At 39.0% G+C, this 26,971-nt stretch overlaps 1 protein-coding gene across 2 annotated transcripts in view; it reads left to right on the forward strand.

The window, feature by feature from the left end:
* The window catches only part of omd (integrator complex subunit 5 omd), a 135,996-nt gene that overhangs the window by 15,010 nt on the left and 94,015 nt on the right, over nucleotides 1–26,971 (forward strand). For both annotated transcript variants that reach the window (XM_067135447.2, XM_067135446.2), the window contains exons 4-8: nucleotides 5,988–6,164; nucleotides 6,284–6,426; nucleotides 12,161–12,253; nucleotides 14,333–14,459; nucleotides 18,744–18,962. In XM_067135447.2, the coding sequence (XP_066991548.1) occupies nucleotides 5,988–6,164; nucleotides 6,284–6,426; nucleotides 12,161–12,253; nucleotides 14,333–14,459; nucleotides 18,744–18,962 (759 nt within the window). The remainder of the gene's footprint in view (nucleotides 1–5,987; nucleotides 6,165–6,283; nucleotides 6,427–12,160; nucleotides 12,254–14,332; nucleotides 14,460–18,743; nucleotides 18,963–26,971) is intronic.

Below are 26,971 nucleotides of genomic sequence, written 5' to 3' on the forward strand. Positions count from 1 at the left end.
GTGTATCAAAATGCCTAAATCAAATAGAAACTGTTGTGCAGTGAACTGCCACAACACACAAAGAAACACGCATGGAAAAGGAATTACATTTCACACATTTTCTGGTCGTCCATGGGAATCGGACAGATGCAGGAGGTGGATTTCGGCTGTGGGAAGAATAAAGTAAGTACAGTACCTTATTTCATTTGTGACGTAAATCACACATTTCATATCACACAATTCAAACATACCAGGTATGCCAAGTCAAGAACACGTTCGTTTCAGTACACTTTGAAATAGTACATTTCATTTCAAGTATGCATTGCAGCAGGTTTGTATGTTTACATTCATGTCCTTCCATGTTCACATGTCTTCACTACACCGAATATTTATAATGATGATAATAATAATAATAATAATAATAATAATAATAATAATAATAATAATAATAATAATAATAACAACAAATGTTTTCCTGCATTTCAGTGCAGATGGAATTCCATGGGAACCCACCAAATGCTCCGTCATTTGCAGTGAACCTTTTTTTTTTTGGAGAAAAGCCAAGTAATATTGAAAATCATCCATCATATATACCATCTGTGTTTCATGAGAGCTATAAGAAGAAACCAAAAAGAGAATGTGATGTATCCCGGTTTGAAAGAGCGAGTAAACGAATGAAATGTTCAAATATGCACACATCTTCTAATCAGGAAACTCACAAATTTATTGTGAAAAATGAGTGTAAAAAAATGCAAGCAGCATTTGAGATTGAAGCTACGACTTTCAAATTCACTTGTGTTTTAGTGGGAATGATGTAGGCACACAGTGCAACTCAAGCACAGTACCTCCAAGTATTTCGGAGATGGTGGATAAAAGTTGTGGTCCCAACACCCCCCCTGGACATATGCAGAGGATTTCATGGATACCAGAGCATAAAAAGTGAAGCACAGTTGAAGGATTTAACAAGTCTTTCATTTAAAACATTCAATTTTTTACTTTCTTTCTTTGTTTCTAAAGTGTCTATAAATATAAGTAATAATGATGTTTGTTTACTCTTTTTAATGAAAATGAAATTAGGTAAAACCTTTGCTGCCTTGGCAGTCATATTTGATGTATATCAGACTACTGCTGCATGGAGTAGTCAAGAAACGCACTTCTAATTTTATTTTCTAGCCTAGCAAACTATCCGTGCAAAACACTTTGCCCCGTGCTTTTAAAACACTTTATTCTGATGCACGAGTTATAATAGATTACAGAATCGCCAGCAAGAATAGATGAGAGATGTTACATGTACTCTTCGTACAAGTCATGTTATACATTTAAATTTTTATTAGCCGTGGTCCCAAACGGTACTATTGTTTTTGTTTCCCCTTGTTGTGGTGGAAGAACTAGGGATACTTTTATTGTTAACAATTCAGGCTTCCTAAATCTTTTGAGTGAAGGGGACGTTATATTAGCCTACAAAGTATTCCCAGGTGTTAAAACACAGTCACCTCTTTCTTTACTTGTTATGCCGCCTTTTCTTCACAATGGGAGATTTACAGAAGATGAAGTGTTACAAACTCAGAGTGTAGCAAGTCTGCGAATTCATGTTGAAAGATGCATACAGAGGGTGAGAATTTTCAAAATCTTGAAAAATATTCCTAAAGATGTGTTTCCGTATATCAACGACATTGTTTACATAGCTTGTATGGTAGTAAATTTCTTGCCACCAATAATAAAGAACGTAGAACTGTAACACATGGCCACTGTCAACTAGTTTCTGCCCTTTATTCACTGTTGACTTGCAACTATTTTGGAAGTGTATGTACTCAAACCCATATTGTATTACAACTTCCATAGCACTACTTCATATCATGACGACAAGATGCAACGATATTTTTTGCCGTAACTATGACGCAAGTCTTCACTTCAGCAGAATGCACTCTCACAGTATTAATCCTGGGAACTCCGCTAGAGCGCTCTGTTACTAGTACCGTGCACGCTCCCTGTACAAACTATTTCACCAATCTGAATAAAATGTTGTATACTTACCTTTTAGGACCTTGCGGCTAACACTGTCTACAAGATATTTTGATATCCCTCTCCATTCCCTTGATTTATTCCCTTTGGCATATTAGCATAGGGTAATATATTCAAAATATCAAATTTGTCGTACAAGGACAACACAAAGCTCATTTTAAGCCTCTCAACACAAAGAACCAAACTCAGTACGTCCCTACGAGTCATCGAAAATCATGTTTTACGGCCCTAAAACTAACCGTTTTCAAAATATTGGCACCACATTACATCTGCTGTAGGAATCAGATGAAGAAATGACTGTCCATAACCTTGGCAACATCAGCTCAAAGGTTCTACAGTGGAATACAGGCCCAGTGTTTGAAGTAGGGGTGTGTGTGTGTGTGTGTGTGTGTGGGTGCGCGCGCGCGCGCGCACGCGCGTGCAAGGCCAAGGAGAGATTCTGTTCAAACATTTTAAACTCATAGCTAGTGTTAATCTGTCAAGATATTTTTTGTTTCTGGAAACACATTTCCATACTTTTATCAGCATAATGATTGTGAATAGCACCACAAATATTTTAAAAATCATAAGTAGCGTTAATCTGCAGAGTTACTCATGGTTACTGGATCCAGATTTTCATACTCTTATCACGACAATGATTGTGAATAGCACCAAAGTGTTGCTTACACTATTTACAAGACTCAGAAATAGAAGGAATATCCTCAACAAAATCTGGTTGCAGCTTGGGTCATGGCCTTCTTCATGTATTATTAAATAGCGTGATATATCAAACATCATCGCAAGCAAAGAAACTTCAGTAAAATTTATACATTCCTTCTGTAGAAGTAACACACATTAAATTATATATAGCAGGTTTATTGTGTGTTGTGCTAGAAACATACTAAATCTAAAAGCATGTTTTGAATTCCCATGGAAACACAGTTATAAAATTGGAAATGAACTGTTAAAAATGAATTATATATTGAACAGATTCTTAATATTTATTAACCAAATGAATAATATTGTGAACCTACAAAGGAAGAGGGTAAACTGCATTGCTTTTTCAGATAAATTGCGATATTCACTTCTCCCTCCTTAATACATGTCCAAAGAACTGCAGGATTCTCCGTCTAACAAGAGTGGGAAGTTGTTTTGGGATACCAAGTTCTTTGATTATGGATGAGTTAGATCTTTTCTCTACCCAAGGTATTCATAGCATCCTCCTTCAGCACCACATTTCAAATGCATCGATGCACTTTTTGTCCTTATCCTTCACTATCCATGATTCACAGCCATAGAAGAAGATTGAAAATACTAAGACGTGCAATACTTCCCAAAGCTTGCACCAACAAACACAATCAAATGCTTTCTTGTAATCTAACAAGCAAATCAACATTTGTATGTTGAATTCATACATCTTTTCAATGAATTATTGAATGTTAAGTAGCTGCTCCCCTGTACCTTGACCTTGAAGAAAACCTGCCTGTTCTGGAGGAATTTCTCTCTGGAAGAATGGCCTTAGGCACTGGTGTATGATATGTAATAGAACTTTGGACCTGGTTTATCTGTTATTAAATCTTTATATCTTTCCATCTGTCCATTTGTATGTACTAATATGTGAGGGATTTATTAGAGTTTAGATCTGATGTTTAGGCTAGTAAAATTCCTTGTGGTGTAGTACAGAGGAAGCAACTTAAAAAAAAAAAAAAAAAAAAAGATATTTGTTCGTGGCATCAACCTATGAAGATCTTTTGCCACTACTTTTACCATTTGAGAGGAACCTGCGTGTAAGTGGAATTGCGGAAGTGTAGAGTGTTGAATGTGAGGCAAGGAACGTTAAGGACAACACAAACACCCAGTCCCCAGGCCAGGGATATTAATCAATTACTATTAAAAAACCCTGACCCGGCCGGGAATCGAACCCGGGGCCGCCTGGTGACAGGTGGACACGTTGCCCCCTACACCGCGTTGTCGGACAGGAGGCAACTTAAAGATACAAAATATGCAGGCTTTTGCCTTTCCTAATTGTGTAACATACTTGAAATGCCAATTGTTTCATATCGTTGTAAGTGTCTCATATCGTAAGTGTGTTTTCGACCAGTATTTCCATGTCTATGAACGCACGACAGTCTAGACTAGAACCATGTCTTTGTACATTTATTTCAAGGTGTGTGCATTTTATCCAGTTTTTTAAGATAGAAGAACTGTCAGGTCTAAGAACGCTCTTAGAGAGCCAAGGTTTCATATCATTATAAGTGTCCGTGTCACATGTTCAACAGTGAATGTGTTTCCAGTGTTACGTGTTCCATGAACACGGGACAATTTAGGCCAGCACTAGAAACATATTAAGTTCCAAGTGCTGCTTGCCATGCATGCATTGCATTTCAAAGTAATGTCTTGCAACCCATTGATGTTTTTCCAGACTAACACCTTTAGATTTTCTTATTATGATGATTGTTATCAGATTCCCCCTGAATTAATTTTCAACAGGAATTGATGATGACTCCAAGGGAGTCGAAACCGGTATTTTACAATGTGTTGAATGGTGGAACATCCCTCAAACTCTGTCTTATTACATTAAAAAATTTCAGTTTGTCAAACACACAACAATTTCAGTATAAATTATAACACTATGAACATACCTGTAAAAAATACATACTATTATACAAAGAACGACATGTTTTGTTCTATCAGAACATCCTCAGACCGTGCGAGTTGGCTGTGCGGTTAGGGGCACGCAGCTGTGAGCTTGCATCCGGGAGATAGTGGGGTTTGAACCCTACTGTCGGCAGCCCTGAAGATGGTTTCCCATTTTCACACCAGGCAAATGCTGGGGCTGTACCTTAATTAAGGCCACGGCCGCTTCCTTCCCATTCCTAGGCCTTTCCTATCCTATCGTCGCCTTAAGACCTATCGGTGTTGATGCGACATAAAACAAATAGAAAAAAAAATCCTCAGATTCTATGAGATTTCTTAAAGCATGCGTATATTTGTACAGTATTGTTTGCGTTGTGTGAACTTGTCAAAGATAGAGAGTTTAGTGATAATATGAACAAGTATTGACAAATAATTACTTTACAAGCAGTAACATAATGAAAAAACTTCTGATCTAGACTGGCGATGCTAAGTCCGTTGTCACCAGACACTATTTCAGATGTTTGTGTTTGAAACACAAAGTCACAGTCCTGAAATAGTGTTTGGTGACAACGGACTTAGCGTCGGTAGTCTAGATAAGTGCAGAAGTTTTTTCATTATGTTAATACTTGTAAATTAATTATTTGTCAATACTTGTTCATATTATCACTAAACTATCATTGACAAGTTTATGCAATGTAAACAATACTGTACATATATACGCATGTTTTAAGTGATTTGATAGAATCTGAGGATGTTCTTGTAAAAGGAAACATGTTATTCTTTGTATAATAGTGTGTATTTTTACAGGTATGTTTATAGTATTATAATTTATACTGAAATTCTTGTGTGTTTGACAGACTGCAAGTTTTTATGTTACATTTAACTAAGTCGACACTGGGAAGTATGACTTAATTCTTATCAGCAACAAAAATATTGTAATTTGTCAGAATGAATATACATTGGAATGCTCAGGATAGTTTAGCTATTTGTAGATTTATATGACCAGTGTCCATGGACTTGGGAGACAATTCAGAGGAAATCTTTCAGTCAGCCTACCCCAAAATGTATTTTCTTATCTTACCTCCATTCAGCCAAGTGCTGGGAGGTGACTGTGAGGTTGTGGTCACTTCATTCCCATGAAGACAGATACAGAAAAAACAGACGCCACATTACATACGGGTTATCAGAGAGCACTCGTTCAGAAAGTATGTGGGAGTGATACTATAATTGTTACTAGCCCCTAAATTAAAAAAAAAAAATTTGTAGAAAAATAAATTGAGGTAATTTTTTCAGTTACTCGATTATTGCCATTCAGTTGAACTGCATGCCTGATGGGTTTGAGGGATTTTAATTTATGTTGTTTATCCTAGGTGAGCTGTCAAGTCGTTACGCTGGTCGAGCTCATGTTCCGTTGTCAGCAGGACTTAATGAGACCCTACAGCTATGGATGTCTTGTAGAGCCACTCGGACTCTTATTGACATAACCACACAATGTCTATCATGTCTTATGCATACTGATCCAGAGGCTTGCATCAATGCTTTGTTAGGTAATGCAATTTTTTAAACTCATTATACAATTTAATCATAACTGATATTAACATTACAATTATTGCGATTGTTGAACCTCTGTTAAATTGTTGTTAAATAATCATGTTCTTTCTTCCAGACACAAGTGTTGCCCATAGTCCTCATTTTGATTGGGTGGTTGCACATGTGGGAAGCTGTTTTCCTCATACTGTTATCACTCGTGTATTGTCATGCGGACTGAAAGATTTCTGCCAGCATGGATCAGTTGAACAGGGAGCCAAGGTTTGTTATTTATTCCTATTCCATGGAAATTAATCTTCTATATAAATAAAATAGTAATGAGTGTGTGTCTGTACATTGACTATTTTGGCAAAATTTTGGTTCAGTTATCCGTTTTAGGTATGCTAATGACCATCTACATATTTTTCAGCTTTGGTGTCTGTTTGAGTTCTTATAACTTGAAAACTACTGGATATGTTTCTACCAAACATCATATTTAGAATCCACCTTTCCTCGGGTAGGTTTTATGGTGAAAATTGTTTCTTAATCCCTGAACTGACTGGGGGCTTATACGAAACTGAGACCATGATTTTGCACTCCCACAAAATATACACAACCAAACTTAATGAACATCTACCTGCCTTAATGGAAATCAATTTCAAAAACATTTTTCTCTTGTGCATAATATCGATACGAGGATTAGTAAAGGAGGTATCATTAACGGACCATTTTTCAGTCTAAGTTCGAGCGGATTCATCCTGAAAGCGAGTGTGTGTAAAGCATATTCCTTTTAACTGCAAAACTACTGGAAATATTTTAACCAAACTTCATATTTAGCACCCGCCCCCCTATCATTAGGTAGGTTTTAAGGTCCATAACATTTCATATTCCCGGAGTGGACTGGGGGTTTATAGGAAATCGAAACAGTGATTTTACTCTCCCACAACATATACCAGACCAACCTGGATGGGAAACGACTAGCCTTGATGGAAATCCATTTCTAAAACATTTTTCTCATTTGCACTTTTTTGATAGAATGATTAATAAGAGAGATGTCATTAAAACTTCATTTTACAGGCTAAGTTCAATGGACGTAGCCCGAAAGTTCTTGTACATGGAGCAGATTCATTATCTCTAAAATTGTAATGACCGTGTATCTGTACATTGACTATTTTGGCAAAGATTTTGTGCAGTTATCCATTTCAGGTTTAATAATGACCATCTACATGTTTTTCAGCTTTGCTGTCTGTTTGTAGATTTGTCTGTTTGTTGAGTTGTTATAACTGGGAAACTGCTGGATATAGTCTACCAATCTTGATGTTTAGAATCCACCTGTCCTTGGGTAGGTTTTAGGGGCAATATTATTTATAAATCCCAGATTGGTTTGGGGGTTTATAGGAAGTTGAAACAGTGGTTTTACCCTTGCACAAAATATACAGGACCAACCTTAATGGAAAACTACCAGCCTTAATGGAAATCAGTTTCTAAAAACTTTTTTCTCATATGCACCTTTTCGTTAGGAGCACAACAAGGGAGATATCATTAACAGACATGAGAAAATATAATGTAACCTCAGAAATCAGTGATGCACTCTGCTATATCTTGAGGTTTATTGCATTCTTACTTAATTAAGCAATTGTTTACTAAGGCTTAATTTCTACTCAACAGTTATAGATTAATTAAGTCGAAACTGATAAAGAAATGGCTTCCACTATAGCAAAAAAACTACTTCTCTTACCCTCCACAACTAAGTCATGGAGAACCTGGCCTCCTCTATTCTCCTCACATAACCCCACCATCGCAGCTGGTTTATGTGTATTGCTTCCTTCATCCATGTATTCCTAACTTGAATTGAAGACATGCTCGCAAAAATGGTCTAACCCTCAAAATTTTAAAAAACTGAGTTACGTGCTGCTATCTATTGAGCAACATGAATAGTAACTATTCCTACATGTGCTAATATCAGCAGGGATCATTTAGAGGAAATACAGTGGGTAAAAATTTGAGTGTTTTACCTGAGAGCCTTTGTCAGAATGCAAAAATTGGCTAACCTCTCTCTGAGTATGTAGTGGGAAGGGGGGCCGATGATATAATCTCATGCCTTCGGCATTATGTAAAGACTTCTGTTCCTAATAATGTTAACCACCTGATAGTATTCTGATTCATGTTTTGGTCAAAACAAAAACTTTTTTTTAGTTAGCTTGTGGATGTTTTTAGTCCAGACTGGAAGATTTAATATAATAGAACATAAATATTTAGTGGCAGGTCACATGTATTTGCCATGTGACGGAGACTTTGGCCTTATAGAGAAGAAAAAGAGGCAAGTGTCATCAATTTACATTCCAGATCAATGGATGGAACTTGTTAGGAAGACTAGGGTTACGATGCCGTTTCCAGTGGTAAAGATGACACGTGACATGTTTATCACTGCTTCGCCTTTACTGGATAAGATAATGAAATGAACAGTTTCCGATTCAAAGCAAAAGGCATTATTAAGCAAGATCACATGTTGTAAAATCAGTAAAGAGGATCCATTTAGGTTACTTTTCAAGTACTCATACTCTTCTATTGAAGAGTATGATTCTGTAGATCTCAGAAAGAAAGTAACTCGTATACCATCATTCGGTATTGAACACCTACCATGCAAGTACAACAGACCTAGGCCTGTCCTTCCAGCCAAAATCAAGGATATTTTAGACTTATTAGATTACATACCCCCTGTGTATCATGCATACTACAGAAATCTTCCTTCCAATGCATGTAGTCCCGTGCAAGAAGAAGAAGAAGAAGCAGAAGCAGCTGGAAAATTTATAATGTCCAATAACGGACCATTATATTGGTATTATAAATTTACTCATTCAGGACAAATATTTTAAGTTCCGTATGGGAATCAACATCTATATCATCTGATGGCCAAGCAGGCATCAATTTTTGGAAATGAGACATAGCTCTCATAGTGCATTGGCACTGCTGGTGGCTTCAAGTAGCCTATGCAGTGGCCTCCACGGTATGCACTAGCCTTGCGTCTTGGGAGGTGTGCTAAGTCCCAACTGACGAGCCCAACTTAGCACATGAGGGCGAAACGCAGGCAACCAAGAATGAGTTAGCTGGAAAATTTATAATGTCCAATAACGGACCATTATATTGGTATTACAGTTTTTACTCACAATCATGATTGAAAACATTGCACACTGGCTTATTGAACTGTTCTCTACATGGCTTCTCATAGCGCAGTGTTATTCCAGAACAGTTCACAGCTAGTGAGACTTGTTGAACTCTGTGTAGCCATCTGACAGACTCACTCCTGACGAGTGATTAGTCACAGAATCTCTGCTGTCTGGTTTTGTACACTAACATTCTTTTTTTTACAATTTGTTTTACGTTGAACCAACACAGATAGGTCTTACGGCTACGATGGGATAGGAAAGGGCGAGGAGTGGAAAGGAAGCGGCCGTAGCCTTTATTAATTTACCTGGTGTGAAAATGGGAAACCACAGAAAACCATCTTCAGGGCTGCCAAAGTGGAGTTTGAACCCACTATCTCCTGGATGCAAGCTCACAGCTGCACGCCCCTAACTGCACTGCCAACTCGCCAGGTCACTAACAATTTATGCAACACTAACTCAGTCTTGCCAGGTATGCTCCTTTTATAGGCCCTCAGAAGATTCTTGTAGTTTTCACTTCCAGATCACTGTAGGCACATTCTTCATTGTTAATCAACTTCTCCTAGGAACTTCCTTATTGTAAGCCTCAAAATTCACCAGCGCTATTGTTTGCTCGCTGCTGGCCTTGTTCACATTGTCACTGCTGCTGGCATTATTGCTTTCTGCTGGTTGCCCAGCTCTTGGGCTTCATTGTCACAATATTTTCAGCTCTCAGGACGTGTGTTTGGAATGCTGAAGTTTTATTATTATTTATTATTATTGTCCACCTCGAGAAACGGGACTAAGGGATTGTCATACATTATTGTCCACCTCTCTAGTGTAATGGTTAGTGCTCTTATATGCAGCTCATCTGAGCTGAAAAGAGCTGCACCACCTTGATGAATACAAGGACGCAACTGTAATACCAATATAATGGTCCGTTATTGTTATTATTATATTATTGTTGTTTAAAGGGGCCTAACTTCTAGGTCATTGACCCTTTTAAAATAATAATAATAATAATAATAATAATAATAAATTATTAAATATATTATTATATATTATTATTATTATTATTATTATCATCGCCATAAGACCTATCTGTATTGGTGCAACGTACAGCAAATTGAAAAAAATAATTCGAAGGGAACTTCATTAGCTCGGTGGCTTAGCAGCTGGCCTCCCGTCGAGAAGGCTGAGATTCAAATCCCAGTCAATCTTGGTTTGAGGTTTTCATCTCAAAATTCATGGCATCAGGAAGGGCATCCGGCCTTTAACCCCTGGCCTAAACCAACATGAGCCTGGGTGGCTCCATTTCCCCCTGGATTAACTGGAATAAGCTGAAGAAAATTTTAATATTCTGTATTCTATAGTCTTTATTAATTTCTGGGTGCTGATGCTACTTTGAATATGAGAAATTAACAAACAGATTCAATAATAACAATTATGTATTGTTTTATGTTTCAGTTAAAAATTAGTTCAGTGTTCTCTCCCTCTCCCTCTTGTAAACACCACTGATATCCACATCTTCACATGGATGAGCTCATCTCTGTTTGTTGTCCCTTCTTTCTGTTATTCCCTTTTCCCACCCTTATCTGCTCATTGTCTTTTTCCTAATACTGCTATGTATTTCCACACAAGTTTGTATCTTTCTATGTATGAATTTCTAGGTTATTTGGTGTGTTTATGCTATAGGTTCATATTCATGTTCCTGCCATTCTACATAATGGCTAGATAAGGATTTGAAGGTTGTTGTTGTTGCTTCATCAGTCCATAGACTAGTTTGATGCAGCTGTCTTCATGCCACCCTATCCTGTGCTAACCTTTTCATTTCTATCTAACTATTACATCCTATTTCTACTCTAAATCTGTTTGTTATATTCATACCTTGGTATACTCTTGCTGTTTTTACTGCCTACACTTCTCTCAAAAACTAACTGAACAAGTCCTGGATATCTTAAGATGTGTCCTGTCATTCTGTGTTTTCTTCTGTTCAGATTTTACCAAATCATTCTCCTCTCACCAATTCGATTCCGTATCTCTTCATTCGTGATTTGATCTACCCATTCCACCTTAAGCATTCTTCTGTAACATCACATTTCAAAAGCTTCTATTCCTTTCTTTCTTAGTTATCGTCCATGTTTCACTTCCATACAGTTCCATGCTCCAGACGAAGGCAAAAACACCTTTTTAATTCTTATATCAGTATTAGAAGTGAGCAAATTTCTTTTGTTAAGAAAGGCCTTTCTTGCTTGTGCTAGTCTGCATTTTATGTCCTATCTACTTATGCCATCGTGAGTTATTGAACTACCCAACAACAGTATTCATCTACTTCCTTTAAGACTCAATTTCCTAATCTAATAGTTCCTGCATCACCTGCCTTCATTCGACTGCACTCCATTACTTTGGTTTTGGATTATTTTCATCTTGTACTCCTTTTCCAAGTCTGTGTCCATACCCTTCAGCAGTTTCTCCAGACTCAGATCATCAGTAGATTGCAGCCTTTGACAGCATGTTGGGAATGCATGCCTGTCAAATATCCTCTATCTTTCTCTCTTTTACTGTTTTTTTTCCTCTTTCTTCCATACTCCCCTTTACACTTTTCAGCCATTTGTGTCTTGGTCTCCCTTTAGATCTCTTTCTCTCCATTTTTATAAGGAACATCTTTCTTGTTAATCTTTCTTTATTCTCTTCAAGAGTTTGTGCCACCATAATCCTGGTTTCACTGTTCTATCCATTTAGGATTCCTCCTTTACCAATGATCTTTCTCATTTGTTTTGCCCTTATTTGCCTTTGTTAACGTAGTTCCACTCCTCAGAAACAAATCAGTGTATTGTATTAACTTAACGAACATGTGTTTACTTTTGTATCAGGCCCCAAAATTGCTCTCTGTGGTGGGAATCTTGGGTCATCTTGCTGGAAGCCATTTTGTAGACATCAAGAATGCGTTGCTTGAGCTTTTTAAGGTAAGATTTTATTTCCACTGATTTTGAATTCAGAAAATCTGTTAGGACCATACTTTTCAAACATAACTTTGTGTCACACACTTATTTTTTCCACAGTTGTTGCCAAATGCCTTTATTTTCTATATTAATTTATTTACTGTATATGTTTTTCATTTTTATAGTTGTTACACTTAAGTGCCTGAATGTTCAACATTTCCTTTGTAAGTTTATTAACCTTGATTTTGTTTTGTATATTGAATACCAATGTGTGGCCAGGCATTAAAATAAAGATCAGACTTGTCCTATCTGCCCAGAAAATGCCTTTAATATATCACCGAGCTCAATAGCTGCAGTCGCTTAAGTGCGGCCAGTATCCAGTAATCGGGAGATAGTGGGTTCGAACCCCACTGTCGGCAGCCCTGAAGATGGTTTTCCGTGGTTTCCCATTTTCACACCAGCAAATGCTGGGGCTGTACCTTAATTAAGGCCATGGCCGCTTCCTTCCCATTCCTAGACCTTTCCAATCCCATCGTCACCATAAGACATATCTGTGTCGGTGCGACGTAAAGCAAATAGCAAAATAATATGATATCAAACATGGAAGTTAGTTCTTTCAAATATAGTAGTTTTCCTTCCAATTCTGCATAGTCTTAAAATCAACACTTCTGCTTTTGTCATACATGTTCTGACTATTGATGCCATGCCTAGCCTTGTTTCTGCACCCAGCCCATTGAAGCATTGAAATCTTCTAGCTCAAGCCCAACCACTAGCTCACCGGCTTATCGCAAAGTGCTAGCCTGTTGATTGGAATGTGTTCCATCTTAAGTTACCTCAACCAGTGTAACGAACAGTATTTCAGGCATTTATATTTTGCACCCCAAAAACATGTCTACTTATTTGTAGAAACATCAAACACACATGTGCTATCTTCTTCTGTTGCTGTTGTCATATTACAGTAGATTCTGATAGGGCAATTACCAAAGTTCAGAACTTCCATGTGTGTAGTCACAATGAAAGTGTAAGTTTAAGGGCATATAATTGACCTTCCAGAGTTCAGTATTCTCCATTACTTTTCTCATATTTTCTTTATCATCAGTTTCATTTCTACTGTAATCGTTGTTTGCCATTGCTGTGACAGGTTACTAGTATTAATTAGAATTCTATACATTTTACTCACATTTCATATATAATCTTCTGTCATTACTGCTGAGAGGGTTGGTTATGTGATTCGGGTTGCATAGCTGTGAGCTTGCATTCGGGAGATGGTGAGTTTGAATCTTACCATCGGCAGCCCTGAATATGATTTTCCATGGTTTTTTTCACACCAGGCAAAGATGATGGCCACTACCTTAGCCTGCTATGGATCTTGTTATTCCAACTGGTTTCTTCCATGGGGTTTAAAATTGCCCAGTACTGCCACATTTGTTCTTGATGTTGTTTCTTCCTTTCTTCACTCCTATTATAAAAAACTTTTCTGGGAAACACCAGTGTGCTTGAAGTTTCTTTTTGAGGGGGGTCAAGTTCCCAAATATTGTCACAGGTAATCCCCACTTCTTGTTAGGCCCTTTCCAGCTCATTAAACTAGGCCCCCTTATTCCTTTTGTAAAATATTTTTCCTGTGGGAAACTAAATGCTTTTTACATCAAAATGATAAAATATACCATTACTGTTGAAGAATTTTGGTTGTTTTTGTAAGGATTATTGAAATTCTGGTGTGTGTGTGTGTGTGTGTGTGTGTGTGTGTGTGTGTGTGTGTGTGTGTGTGTGTGTGTGTGTGTGTGTGTGTGTGTGTGTGTGTGTGTGTGTGTGTGTGTGTGTGTGTGTGTGTGTGTGTGTGTGTGTGTGTGTGTGTGTGTGTGTGTGTGTGTGTGTGTGTGTGTGTGTGTGTGTGTGTGTGTGTGTGTGTGTGTGTGTGTGTGTGTGTGTGTGTGTGTGTGTGTGGGGGGGGGGGGGGGGGTATTCAGCCTGAAGGCTGGTTGGATCCCCAACAGGTCCTCCATTAGCTGTCATAGATAATTGACATATACAAACTAAAATAATTGAGAAAGAATCTCTGTAGTATGTTGTCCTCTGTTCTACTTCTGTGATATTCTCTTGTAGTGGAGCCTGGAACCTGGAGGTCCAGAAGACAAAGCCCAGCGGTGTGCCACAGTTCCATTCCTACTCCAGCTAGCATCGTTGTCTCCCATGCTGCTGCGTGCACTCACTAGTGATGTGCTACATACCTGTGAGTATTGCTAATATTTGGATAGTCAGGTTTTTTTTTGTAGCATGAAATACATAAAATATAAGACTAACCAAGTTTCAGAGGTGGACCATGTGAGTTGGCTACACGGTTTGAAGCAAATAGCTGTTACCTTGCATTATTTGGGAAATGGTGGGTGTGAGCCTCACTGTTGGCAGCCCTGAAGAATGTTTTTGATAGTTTCCCGTTTTACACCAGGTAAATTATGGGACAGTACCTTAATTCAGACCCTGGCCACTACCTTCCCAGTCCTTGCCTTTTCCCATACTTATGTTTACAATCGAACCTCTCTTCTGTGGACACCATCGGTTCTGTGGAAGAATGTCTGTTACGAGAGATGTTTGTTGAAATAAGGTTGTAAAATTTATTCTTAAGTTGTAACGGAAAAGAACATCCCCCTCAAATATAAGCATACATCTTTATTTTGATTATTCTAAATCATTTCTAACTAAATATTTGTCTGGGAGTTATTAGAAGTGATTTTACAGCCTTTACAAACATTACAGCTTCAGGAAGTTATCATTCAGCTGTGTCTGTGTTAATTTAGCACACTTCTCTTTGCTGTGATAATCTTGAAAAAGGAATAAAGTCTGTTAAATAATTCCATTGTGTTATACCCGTACTCGTGATTTCTCTCACTGAAAGCCCTTTCATTCTGTCTGCAATTACATTTTTTCTTGTCTACATACAAACATGTTTATCCCTTGTTACTCATACTTACTGGTGAAAGTTACCACATGTAAGTCTTTTTTTTTTTTGTTAAGTTTAACTGACTTCGACCTTATTAGCGTCAATCTGAGTTATGGATAGAATGATACAAGGTAGGTTGGAAAACCCCATGATAACTTGTGAGTAAACAGTCACTGGCAACATTCCAGGGCGAGAGAATTCTCGGAATGTATACTAATTAGAACACAAAATGACCATAACAATTCCATGGCTACTACAACATTCCAGGGCGAGTAGAATTCTCGGAATGTATACTAATTAGAACACAAAATGACCAGAACAATTCCATGGCTACAACAACATTCTTATGTGTATTTCTTTCTCTCTTTTCCTTGGACTTGAAATAGTACAGACATAAAAAGGGAATTCCCTTATGTCTGCGGAATGGTTTTAAAAGGAAAGATGACAAAGCCAGTAAAAAAAAAAAAAAAAAAAAAAAAAAAAAAAGGAGAGAAATGTCCTGGAATGTGTAAAGTGTCTGCTGAAGGCCAAGTCGATGAGATTAATGACAATGTCCACTGTCTGGTGTTTGAGGTGGTTGCTTAAATGAGCCTTACTTAACACATATCTTAAGTAAAATAAAATCTGTGTCATGTAGAAAATGTGTGTATAGGGAGGTGTCTGCTTAATAAAAGTGTCTGTAAGGGCAGGTTCGACTGTATTCACCTTCTTGAACTTTTCATGAATCTGACCATGTTGCCTTTTCACTTTCTTTGCAGTAGCTTGCAAGAATTTCGTTATATGCCTGTCTGTCATTTGCATGTTTTTAATTCCTGACTTCCTTGCACTTGTGAACAAGAAGAATCAAATAATCGGTCTGGACACTGTTTTTGATACAATGCATATTATCCTAATTTACCTCATTAATGTCATTGTACACACTGAAGCTAATATTTCGTTACTCCTTTGTTTTCCTCCTCCATGATGATAAGGGTGTTCATGGCTTCCCTTTAACTGTGCCTCCTTGGTTGCTTGTGTTTTACCGTCTTGTATTTAGGGTAGTTAGGAAACACTGATGGTACACTTCCTGATTTTAGATATCTTTTTATGGTTCCAATTTTATAATCTTCGACAATAAAATGTGCACTATAAACAACACAGTGATCAGAGGGGTGCCACAGTTTCCTGCCTTCACCTAAAATGAACGACTGGGCATATACTGTATTTCTCCAAATCCAAGATGATCCTGAATGCAAAATATTCCCCACTTCTTCTTTCAAATAAATTAAATTAGGCTTAAAAGGAGCTTTGTGTAATCATATGAATGCCTTTCTTGTGCACTACACATTTTTAGACTATTTTTGTCTTCATGCCAACACTGAACATTGGCTTAATTATGCCAGATTAAAAAAAAAAAAATTACAAGTTGCTTTATGTCACACCGACACAGTTCTTATGGCAGTGATGGGATAGGGAAGGGCTAGGAATGGAAGGAACCGTCCGTTGCCTTAATTAAGGTACAGCCTGGTGTGTAAATGGGAAACCACAGTAAACCATCTTCAGGGCTGCCGACAGTGGGATTTGAACCCACTACCTCCTAAATGCAAACTCACAGCTGCACGCCCCTAACTGCATGGCCAACTCGCTCGGTCCATATTTTCTTGCAGCTGCACAATTATTCTTTATTTCTGAGAGTTTAATAGCCGCTAACTTAAAATTGGCATCGTAATATTGAAGAAAACCCATTGAAAATTTGCCAGCAAAACCTGTTCCACATGTGTCTGCGACGATCTATCTAGAAAATATTCTTGCAGTCTATAAAACTGTTACTTTTATCTGGTACAACCGGCTGCCGCTAGACGCATGTCTTGCCTGCCAGCTTTGGCAGACTTCTACGGCTAGCGATGTCTAATAAAGACGTGGATGTTGAAGGTCAGTGAGTTTAGTGTGCCGTGGTATGGCCATTCCGCCCTTGCATTTTTTGCACATGTACCGTACAATTTCATCTTTGACCTCTTTAACCTAATGGAAATTCTAAGTTCCCAAGGAGGGAATTAGATATTTTTCCACCAATAGAGCATGTCAAAAAAACAGATCAGATGTAAGGCTTTTCCGGCATTTGCTCTATTAACCAGTGTTTCGTCTTAGGTCTGACACTAGACTCATCAGAGTGGGATGTGTCAGACCCTACCCACTGACGCTGGGGTGTATGCAGGTGAAATCAGAAGCCCTATATAAGAGGCACAGTCTGATAACTGCATACGGGAGATAAAACTCCACAATGGAATTATTGCCTGCCTAGCAATTCCGAATGGAAATTCTAAGTTCCCAAGTAGGGAATTAGATATTTTTCCACCAATAGAGCATGTCAAAAAAACAGATAAGATGTAAGGCTTTTCCGGCGTTTGCTCTATTAACCAGCGTTTCGTCTTAGGTCTGACACTAGACTCATCAGAGTGCGATGTGTCAGGCCCTACCCACTGACGCTGGGGTGTATGCAGGTGAACTTATCAGAAGACCTATATAAGAGGCACAGTCTGATAACTGCATATGGGAGATAAAACTCCACAATGGAATTATTGCCCGCCTAGCAATTCCGAATGGAAATTCTAAGTTCCCAAGGAGGGAATTAGACGGTGACGTTGATGGTCAACGAGTTCTGTGCGTGCAGGGGGGTGAAGGGAATCAGCGTGGTTACCGTGGTAGCTGCCAGTGATGTTCATTACTGTTAAGTCATGAATGCTAGACGATCCTTGATTTTTCACATGAGATTCTGAGAAAAAAAACATTGTTTTGGATTCGGAAAAATACAGTAGTTTCATGTACATGAATTATTTAGATTTTATACATTTTAAATTGAGGTCATGTACTCATGCGGGAGGGCCAATGGGCATGCTTAATGAAAGAATGAAACAAACAGGCTTATAGTGTCTGGAAATAGTCTCCAGTCCAATCCTCTCTTAGAAGACCATTGCATGAAAACACATGGAATGACACTTGTTTCTTTCCTTACACAGCAGAAAACCAATGATAATTCACTTTCTGTCACTAGATAATGATACTAAGCATGGCACATAGTGATAGCCGACTGCTACCTAGGTTCTGCAAGCAGGATGAATGCTAGCACTCTGTGGCTGTGAGAGGAGTTACAAGGATGTGAAATGGCCAGATCTTCTGTAATAAATGCTGTTGATTAGTTACTTAGTGAGCTACATTGTTGTGTTCAAGACTACTGGTTTGTGCTGGACAAGATCAGTAGTTTTTATTGGCTTGCAGAAGAACTCTGGCATAGTTATTAGCTGCCCACCAAGGAAAAAAATCTACCTCTCAGCATTCTAATTCATTTACATAGAGATAAACTGTTAGTACTGCTGACTGTAATATTGACTATTATGTTAACTAGGAGAAAAGTAGAACATCAAAATTGAGACACAAGTCACTCCGGTGGCATCAGAACCAAAGAGTTGTATTTGTAGCCATGGCCATGCAATATTGTCACTGTCGTCATCATCATCATCATCATCATCATCATCTTCAGATGTTAATGAGCATAGGTTTTGATATTTAATTTAAAAGATGATACTGCTTTGTTAACAGTGAACCTGAGCATGCTGCCTCAGCTGTCATCTCTCGCTCCTGCATGGTGTCAGTATTTTGGTGGTGACAAAGCTCTCAAAGATCTTATCGTTCATTTGGTGCGAAGCTGTGAACAAGGTGGAACTCAGATCTTCATGTTACTGCTGGATGCTGCCTGTCCTCCTGAAGAAGTTCTTAAAGTAGATAAGACTGTTACAACTACCAGCAGAGAGATTTTAGGTGAGTAGAGATCATTAAAAGTGAAACCATATTTGAGTTGTTGAGATTATCAAAAGCTTAAATAGGCTAATATCACTGTTTATACCAAGTGATTTGGCTGCGTAGATGGGGTCACGTAGCAGTGAGCTTGCATTCAAAAGATGGTTTGAATCCCACCGTTGGCAGCCATGAAGATGTTTTTCCGTCGTTTCTCATTTTCGCACCAGGCAAATGCTGGGGCTCTTCTTTAATTATGACCATGACTGTTATCCTTCCAGTCCTATCCTTGAGTCACTGAAAACTGTTAATATGTTTGTGTGATGTTAAAACAGTAGGAAAGAAAACCTGTCACTATAGAAGTGATTGTAAGAGAAATGACTGCTAGGATTTTAATAAAATAAACAATTCCATATCTGCCTTAGTAACTCTTTTGTATGTAGACATGATAATAAGCTTTTGGACTCTTGCCATGTAAAGAAAATAAGGCAAAGTTCTTCTTTGCTTCTCAGAATCCCTTCCCCGTGAACAGTCAAGATGTTCTTTCAAAGACACGTTTCTCTGTGAAACGTAAACTGACGCAACTATCCTGATTTAAGCAGGATACTCCCGATTTTTCATTGTTCTTCCTGATCTCCCGATCGCCGTGACTGATCTCCCGATCACCGTGACCTATTCCCCGATTTTCAGAGCAGTTTCAGTAATTTTCGTATTATTTTTTATTTTATTTTTTGCTAGGGGCTTTACGTCGCTCCGACACAGATAGGTCTTATGGCGACGATGGGATAGGAAAGGCCTAGGAGTTGGAAGGAAGCGGCCGTGGCCTTAATTAAGGTACAGCCCCAGCATTTGCCTGGTGTGAAAATGGGAAACCACGGAAAACCATCTTCAGGGCTGCCGATAGTGGGATTCGAACCTACTATCTCCCGGATGCAAGCTCACAGCCGCGCGCCTCTACGCGCACGGCCAACTCGCCCGGTCGTATTATTTTAAACTCCCGTGTGTTTCCTCATTCTTTCAATATATGGCTGAGTATTGCTGGTCGATAGTAGTTCTAATAACCACAACCGGATGGCAGTATGGGTCACGGTGACCAGCCATGTGCTCCTCTTTGGTCTATGATATAGTCAAATACTCAAGTAGCTTAATAATAGGAAGGTGGAAATCGCAAACGAGTAACCTAACCTCAGAAGTAGCATGCCATAGACGTCTACTCTGGCAGGACCTGGATAAGTGCTCATGTTACATCACATAGTAGTGATGTAGTTGGTCCGTTGTTGGACATTATCAATTTTTCAGCTAACTCATTCCTGGTTGCCAGCGTTTTGCCCCAGTGTGCTAAATTGGACTCATCAGTTGGTAAATAACACACCCACCAAGACACATGGCTAGTGCATACCGTGGAGGCCACTGTGTAGGCTACTTAGAGCCACTGGCAGTGCCAATACATTATGAGAGACTTTGTCTCATTTCTGAAAATTGATGCTTGCCTGGCCATCAGATGATATAGATGTTGATTCCCATAGGGAATAGTAAATTTATAATACCAATGTAGTTAGTTCGTTATTGGACATTATAAATTTCCCAGCTAGCTCATTCCTGCTTGCCAGCGTTTCGCCCCAGTGTGCTAAATTGGGCTTATCAGTTGGTAAATAGCGCTCGCTAGATGGGTCAGATGGAAAAGACCCAGAACACACGCATCGCCCACATGAAGCTGGCAGAGGCCTAAAATGGGCCGATCACGAAATAACCAATCAGGACACAGAATTTCGCCGGATCTCCATATTCACCAATTAAAATGGTTGTTATTCCAACCAATTGAAATACACTTCCTTAAATGGGCAAGTTCTGGAGAGTTCGATTGCTAAATGGCTCTTCACATACCAATACAAGCTGCCTCAAACGTTGCTTTCAATACTAAAACACAATTACACAATATTTAAAAATTCCTGCAATGTCTCTTTCTCTTCACATTTCCAAATTTAGATAGATAATTTTTAAAAAATGCATAACAGTGGTTAAGGTTTCAGTGTCCTTAAAGTCTTTTCTTGAGGTTTCCAAAATTAAAAAAAAAAAAATATCTGGTGGAATAGTACCTGCGAATCAGTCCTCCAAGAAAGACTCAATGTGTGGAAACAGTACAACTGTACGAAATCAGAAAATGATTGGGAAACCTACAAAACCCAACGTGCCCAAGCAGCTAGGGTGTTCAGAACTGAGAAACGTAAATACGAAAAATCTCTCATTGAAAAGATAGAACAAAACTTTAGGAAGAATGACAGCAGAGAGTACTACAGAGCCTTCAAACGCAAACTCACTGGCTATAAACCACCATCTCTATGCTTTGAGCGAACGGACGGCACACTGGCGACGTCAAATGAAGAAAATTGCAGCATTCTGGCAGATTACTTCAAGAATTTACTTAATTGCTCTAAACCGCAAAGCGCCATTGAGACCAAGGAACCCTTACTCAGGTACCCAGATTCCAGACCACCCGACAGAGATGAAATCAAGCGCCACATTGCCCGTCTCAAAAATAACAAAGCGCTGGGGGAAGACTCAGTAGTAGCAGAACTATGGAAATATGCCCCAGAAGAATCACTTGATATCTTGCAAAAGCAAATAGAAGAAATTTGGAACAAGGAGACCCTACCCGAAGATTGGAAAATAGCTTTGATCCATCCATTACACAAAAAAGGCAGCATGAAGAACATCTACAACTACAGAGGAATATCTTTGCTACCCGTGACTTACAAAATTCTATCACTTGCCATCCTGGAGCGTTTGGAAGCACAAGTCGAACATCAAATAGGTGAATACCAAGGAGGGTTCAGAAAAGGTCACTCAACAGCTGAACAGATCCAAAATCTCAAAACGATCATCAGATATTGTACACTAAGGTCCAAGCAGTATGTGTCTGTCTTTGTGGACTTTAAGAAAGCGTACGACTCCATTGACCGGGAAGTCCTGCTAAACATCTTAAATGAATTTGGAGTTGATTTGAAACTGCTGGCATTAATTAGAGCCACCCTGACCGATACAAAATCCAAGGTGAAGTTCCATGGATGTCTCTCGCATTCCTTTGACAACAAAACAGGAGTCCGACAAGGTGATGGGCTATCCCCGATACTCTTCAACTGTGTTCTTGAAAAGATCATCAGAACCTGGCGGGTGAGATTATAGGAAACCAACTACAGTCCATTGAGAATAGGAACCATATCCAAGGGGATCGCAACAGACTGCTTAGCATTTGCCGATGATATTGCTGTTCTCTCAACCGACATAGAAACCGCTAGAGCTCAAGTTGAAATTTTAAAGGAAATTGCCGAACAAACTGGTTTGCAGATATCGTTTGAGAAAACAGAAGTAATGAGTAACATCAAAGAGGCTCCACCAAAACTCCATACAAAATACGGGGACATCACCCGAGTAGACAAATTCAAATACCTGGGTGAGATCATCATGAAAAATGGACTGGACAAAGAAGCACTTCAAGAGCGAGTACGCAAACTGGAAATAGCCTACCAAACATCCCGCACAATCTACAACAAAAAATGCCTTTCCCAAAACACCAAGATACGTCACTATGAAACAGTTCTGAAGCCAGTAGTTCTATATGCAGCCGAAACCCTGTCTCTAAATGCCAACAAAGGACTCCTTGAAGAACTGGAGAAAAGAGAACGCAAAATTGTGAGAGGAATCTTGGGATCAAAGTACAGAAATGGAATCCATCAAAAGAGATCCAACAAGGAAGTCTACAGCAAAATAGAGAAAATTACCGACACAATCAGAAAAAGATGGGCACGATTTTACGGTCATCTGAAAAGATTGGACAGAAGAAAGTTAACTAAAGAAATCTTTCACTCTTTTGATTCAAACCCCCAAACCAGAATTCCCTGGTTTAGAAATACCAAAGAAAATCTGCAAATGCTACATATCTCAGCTGAAGACGCCTTTAACAGAGATCTCTTCTGCAAGAAAATATTGACGAATGGGCTAAACCGAGACGAGCAACCGAAGAGAAGACACGGTGCCCCTTGGACAGAGGAGCGTAAGCAGGCCCATTCACAAAGAATGAGGGAAATTTGGGCTCTAAAGAAGGCCAAGTTCAGTGTCAAATGCAACAAGACTTAACGTGGTCCTTGATGGCCCCAGCGAATTATATATACTACAATAATTTTTTAGGACACAAAAGAAAATCTCTCTGTCCTCTCTTGATGACTGTTCAAACACAGGTCACAATATTTGTCAAGGTAAATTATTTAATTGATTAAAGGTACAAAACTACAAGTTAATATTCACGCAAGAAAAGCCATCGCAAATATGTCATGCTGTTCCAGTAATAACCGGTATAACCACCTGACTGTTGAATGCAGGCATGCAAATGTGCATGCATTGTGTCATACAGGTGCTAGATGTCAGCTTGTGGGATGGAATTCCATGCCTGTTGCACTTGGTTGGTCAGTACAGGGACGGTTAATGCCAGTTGTGGATGACGCTGGAGTTGTCGTCCTGTGATGTCCCATATGTGCTCGATTGGAGACAGATCAGGGGATCGAGCAGACCAAGGCAACATCTCGACACTCTGTTGAGCACGTTGGATTACAACAGCAGCGCGCCAAGTTGCGAGCCCAGCCGGAAGTGAGATGTAGGATTTTAAACTACATGTGCCATTTGCCATAGTGCTATCGCCATTGGTTCTCTGAGAAGGAGTTGTTCATGGCCCATATATCAGTATCAGCTGTTGTTCATTTCGTTTTAGTTTATTCTGGCTTTTAGGCTGGACATTGTTATTTTTCTCCTTTAACAGATCAAGTGTGTATTTGTTACTGTAGATCTGGAGGAAAATAATAAAGATTGATTGATTGACTGATTACAACAGCAGCATGGACACGTGCATTATCCTGTTGGAAAACAGCACAACGGGTTGAATCACCAGACGGATGTACACATCTGCAGGCAGGGTGCGTGGGATAACAAGAGGGCTCCTGCTGTCATAGAAAATTGCTCCCCGGACCAGAACTCCTGGTGTAGGTCTAGTGTGTCGATGCCACAGACAGGTAGGATGCAAACGCTCACCTGGCTTCCTCCTAACCAACACACGGCCATCATTGGCACCAAGGCAGAACCAGCTTTCATCGGAAAACACAACAGACCTCCACTCCATCCTCCAATGAACTCTCATTTGACACCACTGAAGTCGCAGACGGCGGTGGTTTGGGGTAAGTGGAATGCACGCCGCAGGCGTCTAGCTCAGAGCTGTCATTCAAGTAACTGAGTTCGAACAGTTCGTTGCGTCTCTGTGGTGCCAACTGCCGCTCGAATTACTGCTGCAGACGCAGTCCGCTGGGCCACAGCCATACGCCGAATACGGCGTTCTTCCCTCTCGGTGGTGATTTGGGGACATCCAGGGCCTGGTCTTCTTGCAAGCGTACCTTCCCGTGGCTGCTGCTGCCAGCATGTATGCACAGAGGAGACATTCCTGCCAAGTCGTTCTGCAATAGTGCGGAAGAAAAATCCACCTTCACGTAGCCCTATTTACGGCGTCGTTCAACCACAGTGAGCTGTTGATACCGGCCTCTTCGTTGTTGAAGATATGGTTAAAACCGACACATTCTTAATTTGTGGCTGGTATAAATTCGCAGTTCATTGCGGTGTCCATGATGGACATCCATCATATCTTCATGTGCCGTCCTGACAATGTCCAATAGCATTTCAGCATGATTTTAACAAGCACTATGGGAACATTTCATTTTATTTATATTGGTGAATGTGGAAACACCATCTAGTAATTCTGCGACAGCTGGTGGTTATTTATAGTGGCATCCAGTGGCTTGCATACTGCTAACACCACTCAAGTAGATTTGGTGATTGATGATCTGACTACAAAATCAACATTTACCAGTTCCCGTTTTGCAATTGAAATTGAAAGATTCTGCATGATGAGGATACTCCAGATGCTAAGAATTTAGAGCCTAATTTATTTTTCAGATTTTACACTTAGTTCATCCCAGATTCTAATGTCAATTGTGTGTTTTTACTTTTGTGTAGTTATTAGATGTATTACATTAAAGCTGAAGATGGCCAGCCAAGGCCAAAACTAGTCCTTAGTTCAGTAATGTAATTCAATAATATTGCATAATATAGTATTGGAAAAAACTGAGCTCGATAGCTGCAGTCGCTTAAGTGCAGCCAGTATCCATTAATTGGGAGATAGTGGGTTCGAGCCCCACTATTGGCAGCCCTGAAGATGGTTTTCCATGGTTTCCCATTTTCACACCGGGGCTGTACCTTAATTAAGGCCACGGCCGCTTCCTTCCACTTCCTAGGCTTTTCCTATCCCATCGTCGCCATAGGACCTATCTGTGTTGGTGTGACGTAAAGCAAATAGCAAAAAAAAAAAAAAGTATTGAAAAAGGAGAAAAAGGTGGACCATACGACATTCACCTAATAATTATTATTGTGATCACAATTCAATAGGATCAGAACCATGAAGTTTATATCCTATGATATTTCAAGCGCATGAAGAGAATGAAGAGAAATGATAACCTTCTCGCTAAAAATTTACATGGGAATAGCGTTTCCGAAATTTAACTAGACGCTAGAAAATATGAACTCTCCTCTGAAATCAGTGACGTACTCTTGCCATGTCTTGAAGTGTATTACATTCTTACTTGATTTCAGTATATAACATTTGGGAATAGCTTCACACAGTTTCGACTCCATAGTCGGGAACAAAACTATTTTTAAAAGGTTCGAAAAGACGGGATTTTGAATGCTCTTAGTCTCGATTGCAGTGCACGGATGACGAGATGGCAGTGAAGATGACATCACTTTGAATGACAGCACGTCCGTAGCAGGGAAGTTAGCGGCGCAAGACAATTAAAATGAAAGTAGTGATCAGGTTTACTGTGTGGTAGGCCTACTGCTCAACTGACAGAGACAAATGACTGGTCATCGAGTTATTTTGTATCAGTGTTCCATAATATGATAATATGATACCCTCATCCCTTTTCTCTACGGGGTTGAGTATGAAGTAAGACGAATCTTCATAGCGAGTTGTTACGACTGTATGCCCTTAATGACGTCGACTACATCAGAGGAATTAATGATATGAAATGAACGACATGATATGAGTAAATAAAATGGATTATATTTACTTTATATGTAGGCCTAAAAGTCGTGTTTACCTTTTTGTTGACTTTTTACATTTAGAAATAATGCCTTCCAACGAAAATAGCCAGTATAACTCAAATACATTCATAAGTTTGTTAAAGAACAGTGTAGAATGTTTACGTGTATAATTTATAGCTCTTTATAGCCTAGAAGTCATGTATTCACTGCACAAAATTTGTGGTTGTCACATATTGGACCCCCTTTACTTTTTTTGGCTGTAAAAATGGGGAGAAAAAAAGTGGTCTAATACGCGAGTAAACACGATATCTTAATTCACTGTTTTTCATTCCAGACTAAGTACAAGCATAGCCCACAGTAGGCTTTGACAAGACAAAACTGTGGAACAAAGAACTTTGTTAAAATGTTGTATAAGGCTTTGTGAGGCTTTGCTTTTATGTGGCTGGATGGCAATTCCACTGCCCAAGTCAGTGATGTATGATATTTTGTGCACATTTCTATCTCAGAAGTTTGTCTCTGACATTGTTCAGTAAATATGGCTGTGCAACGTAGAGATGTTTGAAGGAAAGCCTTTACATACATAAAACTTCTTACAGCCTGGTAAATACCATATGCTGTAAATGCAAATAAGCTGCACCCTAAGTTGAGAAAGGGAAATTTTTAAAATAAAAAAAAAGTTTAGAATACAGTACAATAAGTTATAAAATTATAAAACACTTTGTTGTGTCGTAATCTGCAAAATATATTAACGTCTGGCATACATTACCCATGTGCAAGAGTAAATATGAATTTCTCTGGCAGAATCCGATATCAAATCTGTTGAAATTCACAAATTGTCTGGGAGATGCTGTCCAATGTTAGTTTTTTTTTAATTTTTTGAAATTTTTTTTAAAATACAA

The sequence above is a fragment of the Anabrus simplex genome, chromosome 1 (genome assembly GCF_040414725.1).
Source record: "Anabrus simplex isolate iqAnaSimp1 chromosome 1, ASM4041472v1, whole genome shotgun sequence".
In the NCBI taxonomy this organism is placed as follows: Eukaryota; Metazoa; Arthropoda; class Insecta; order Orthoptera; family Tettigoniidae; genus Anabrus; species Anabrus simplex.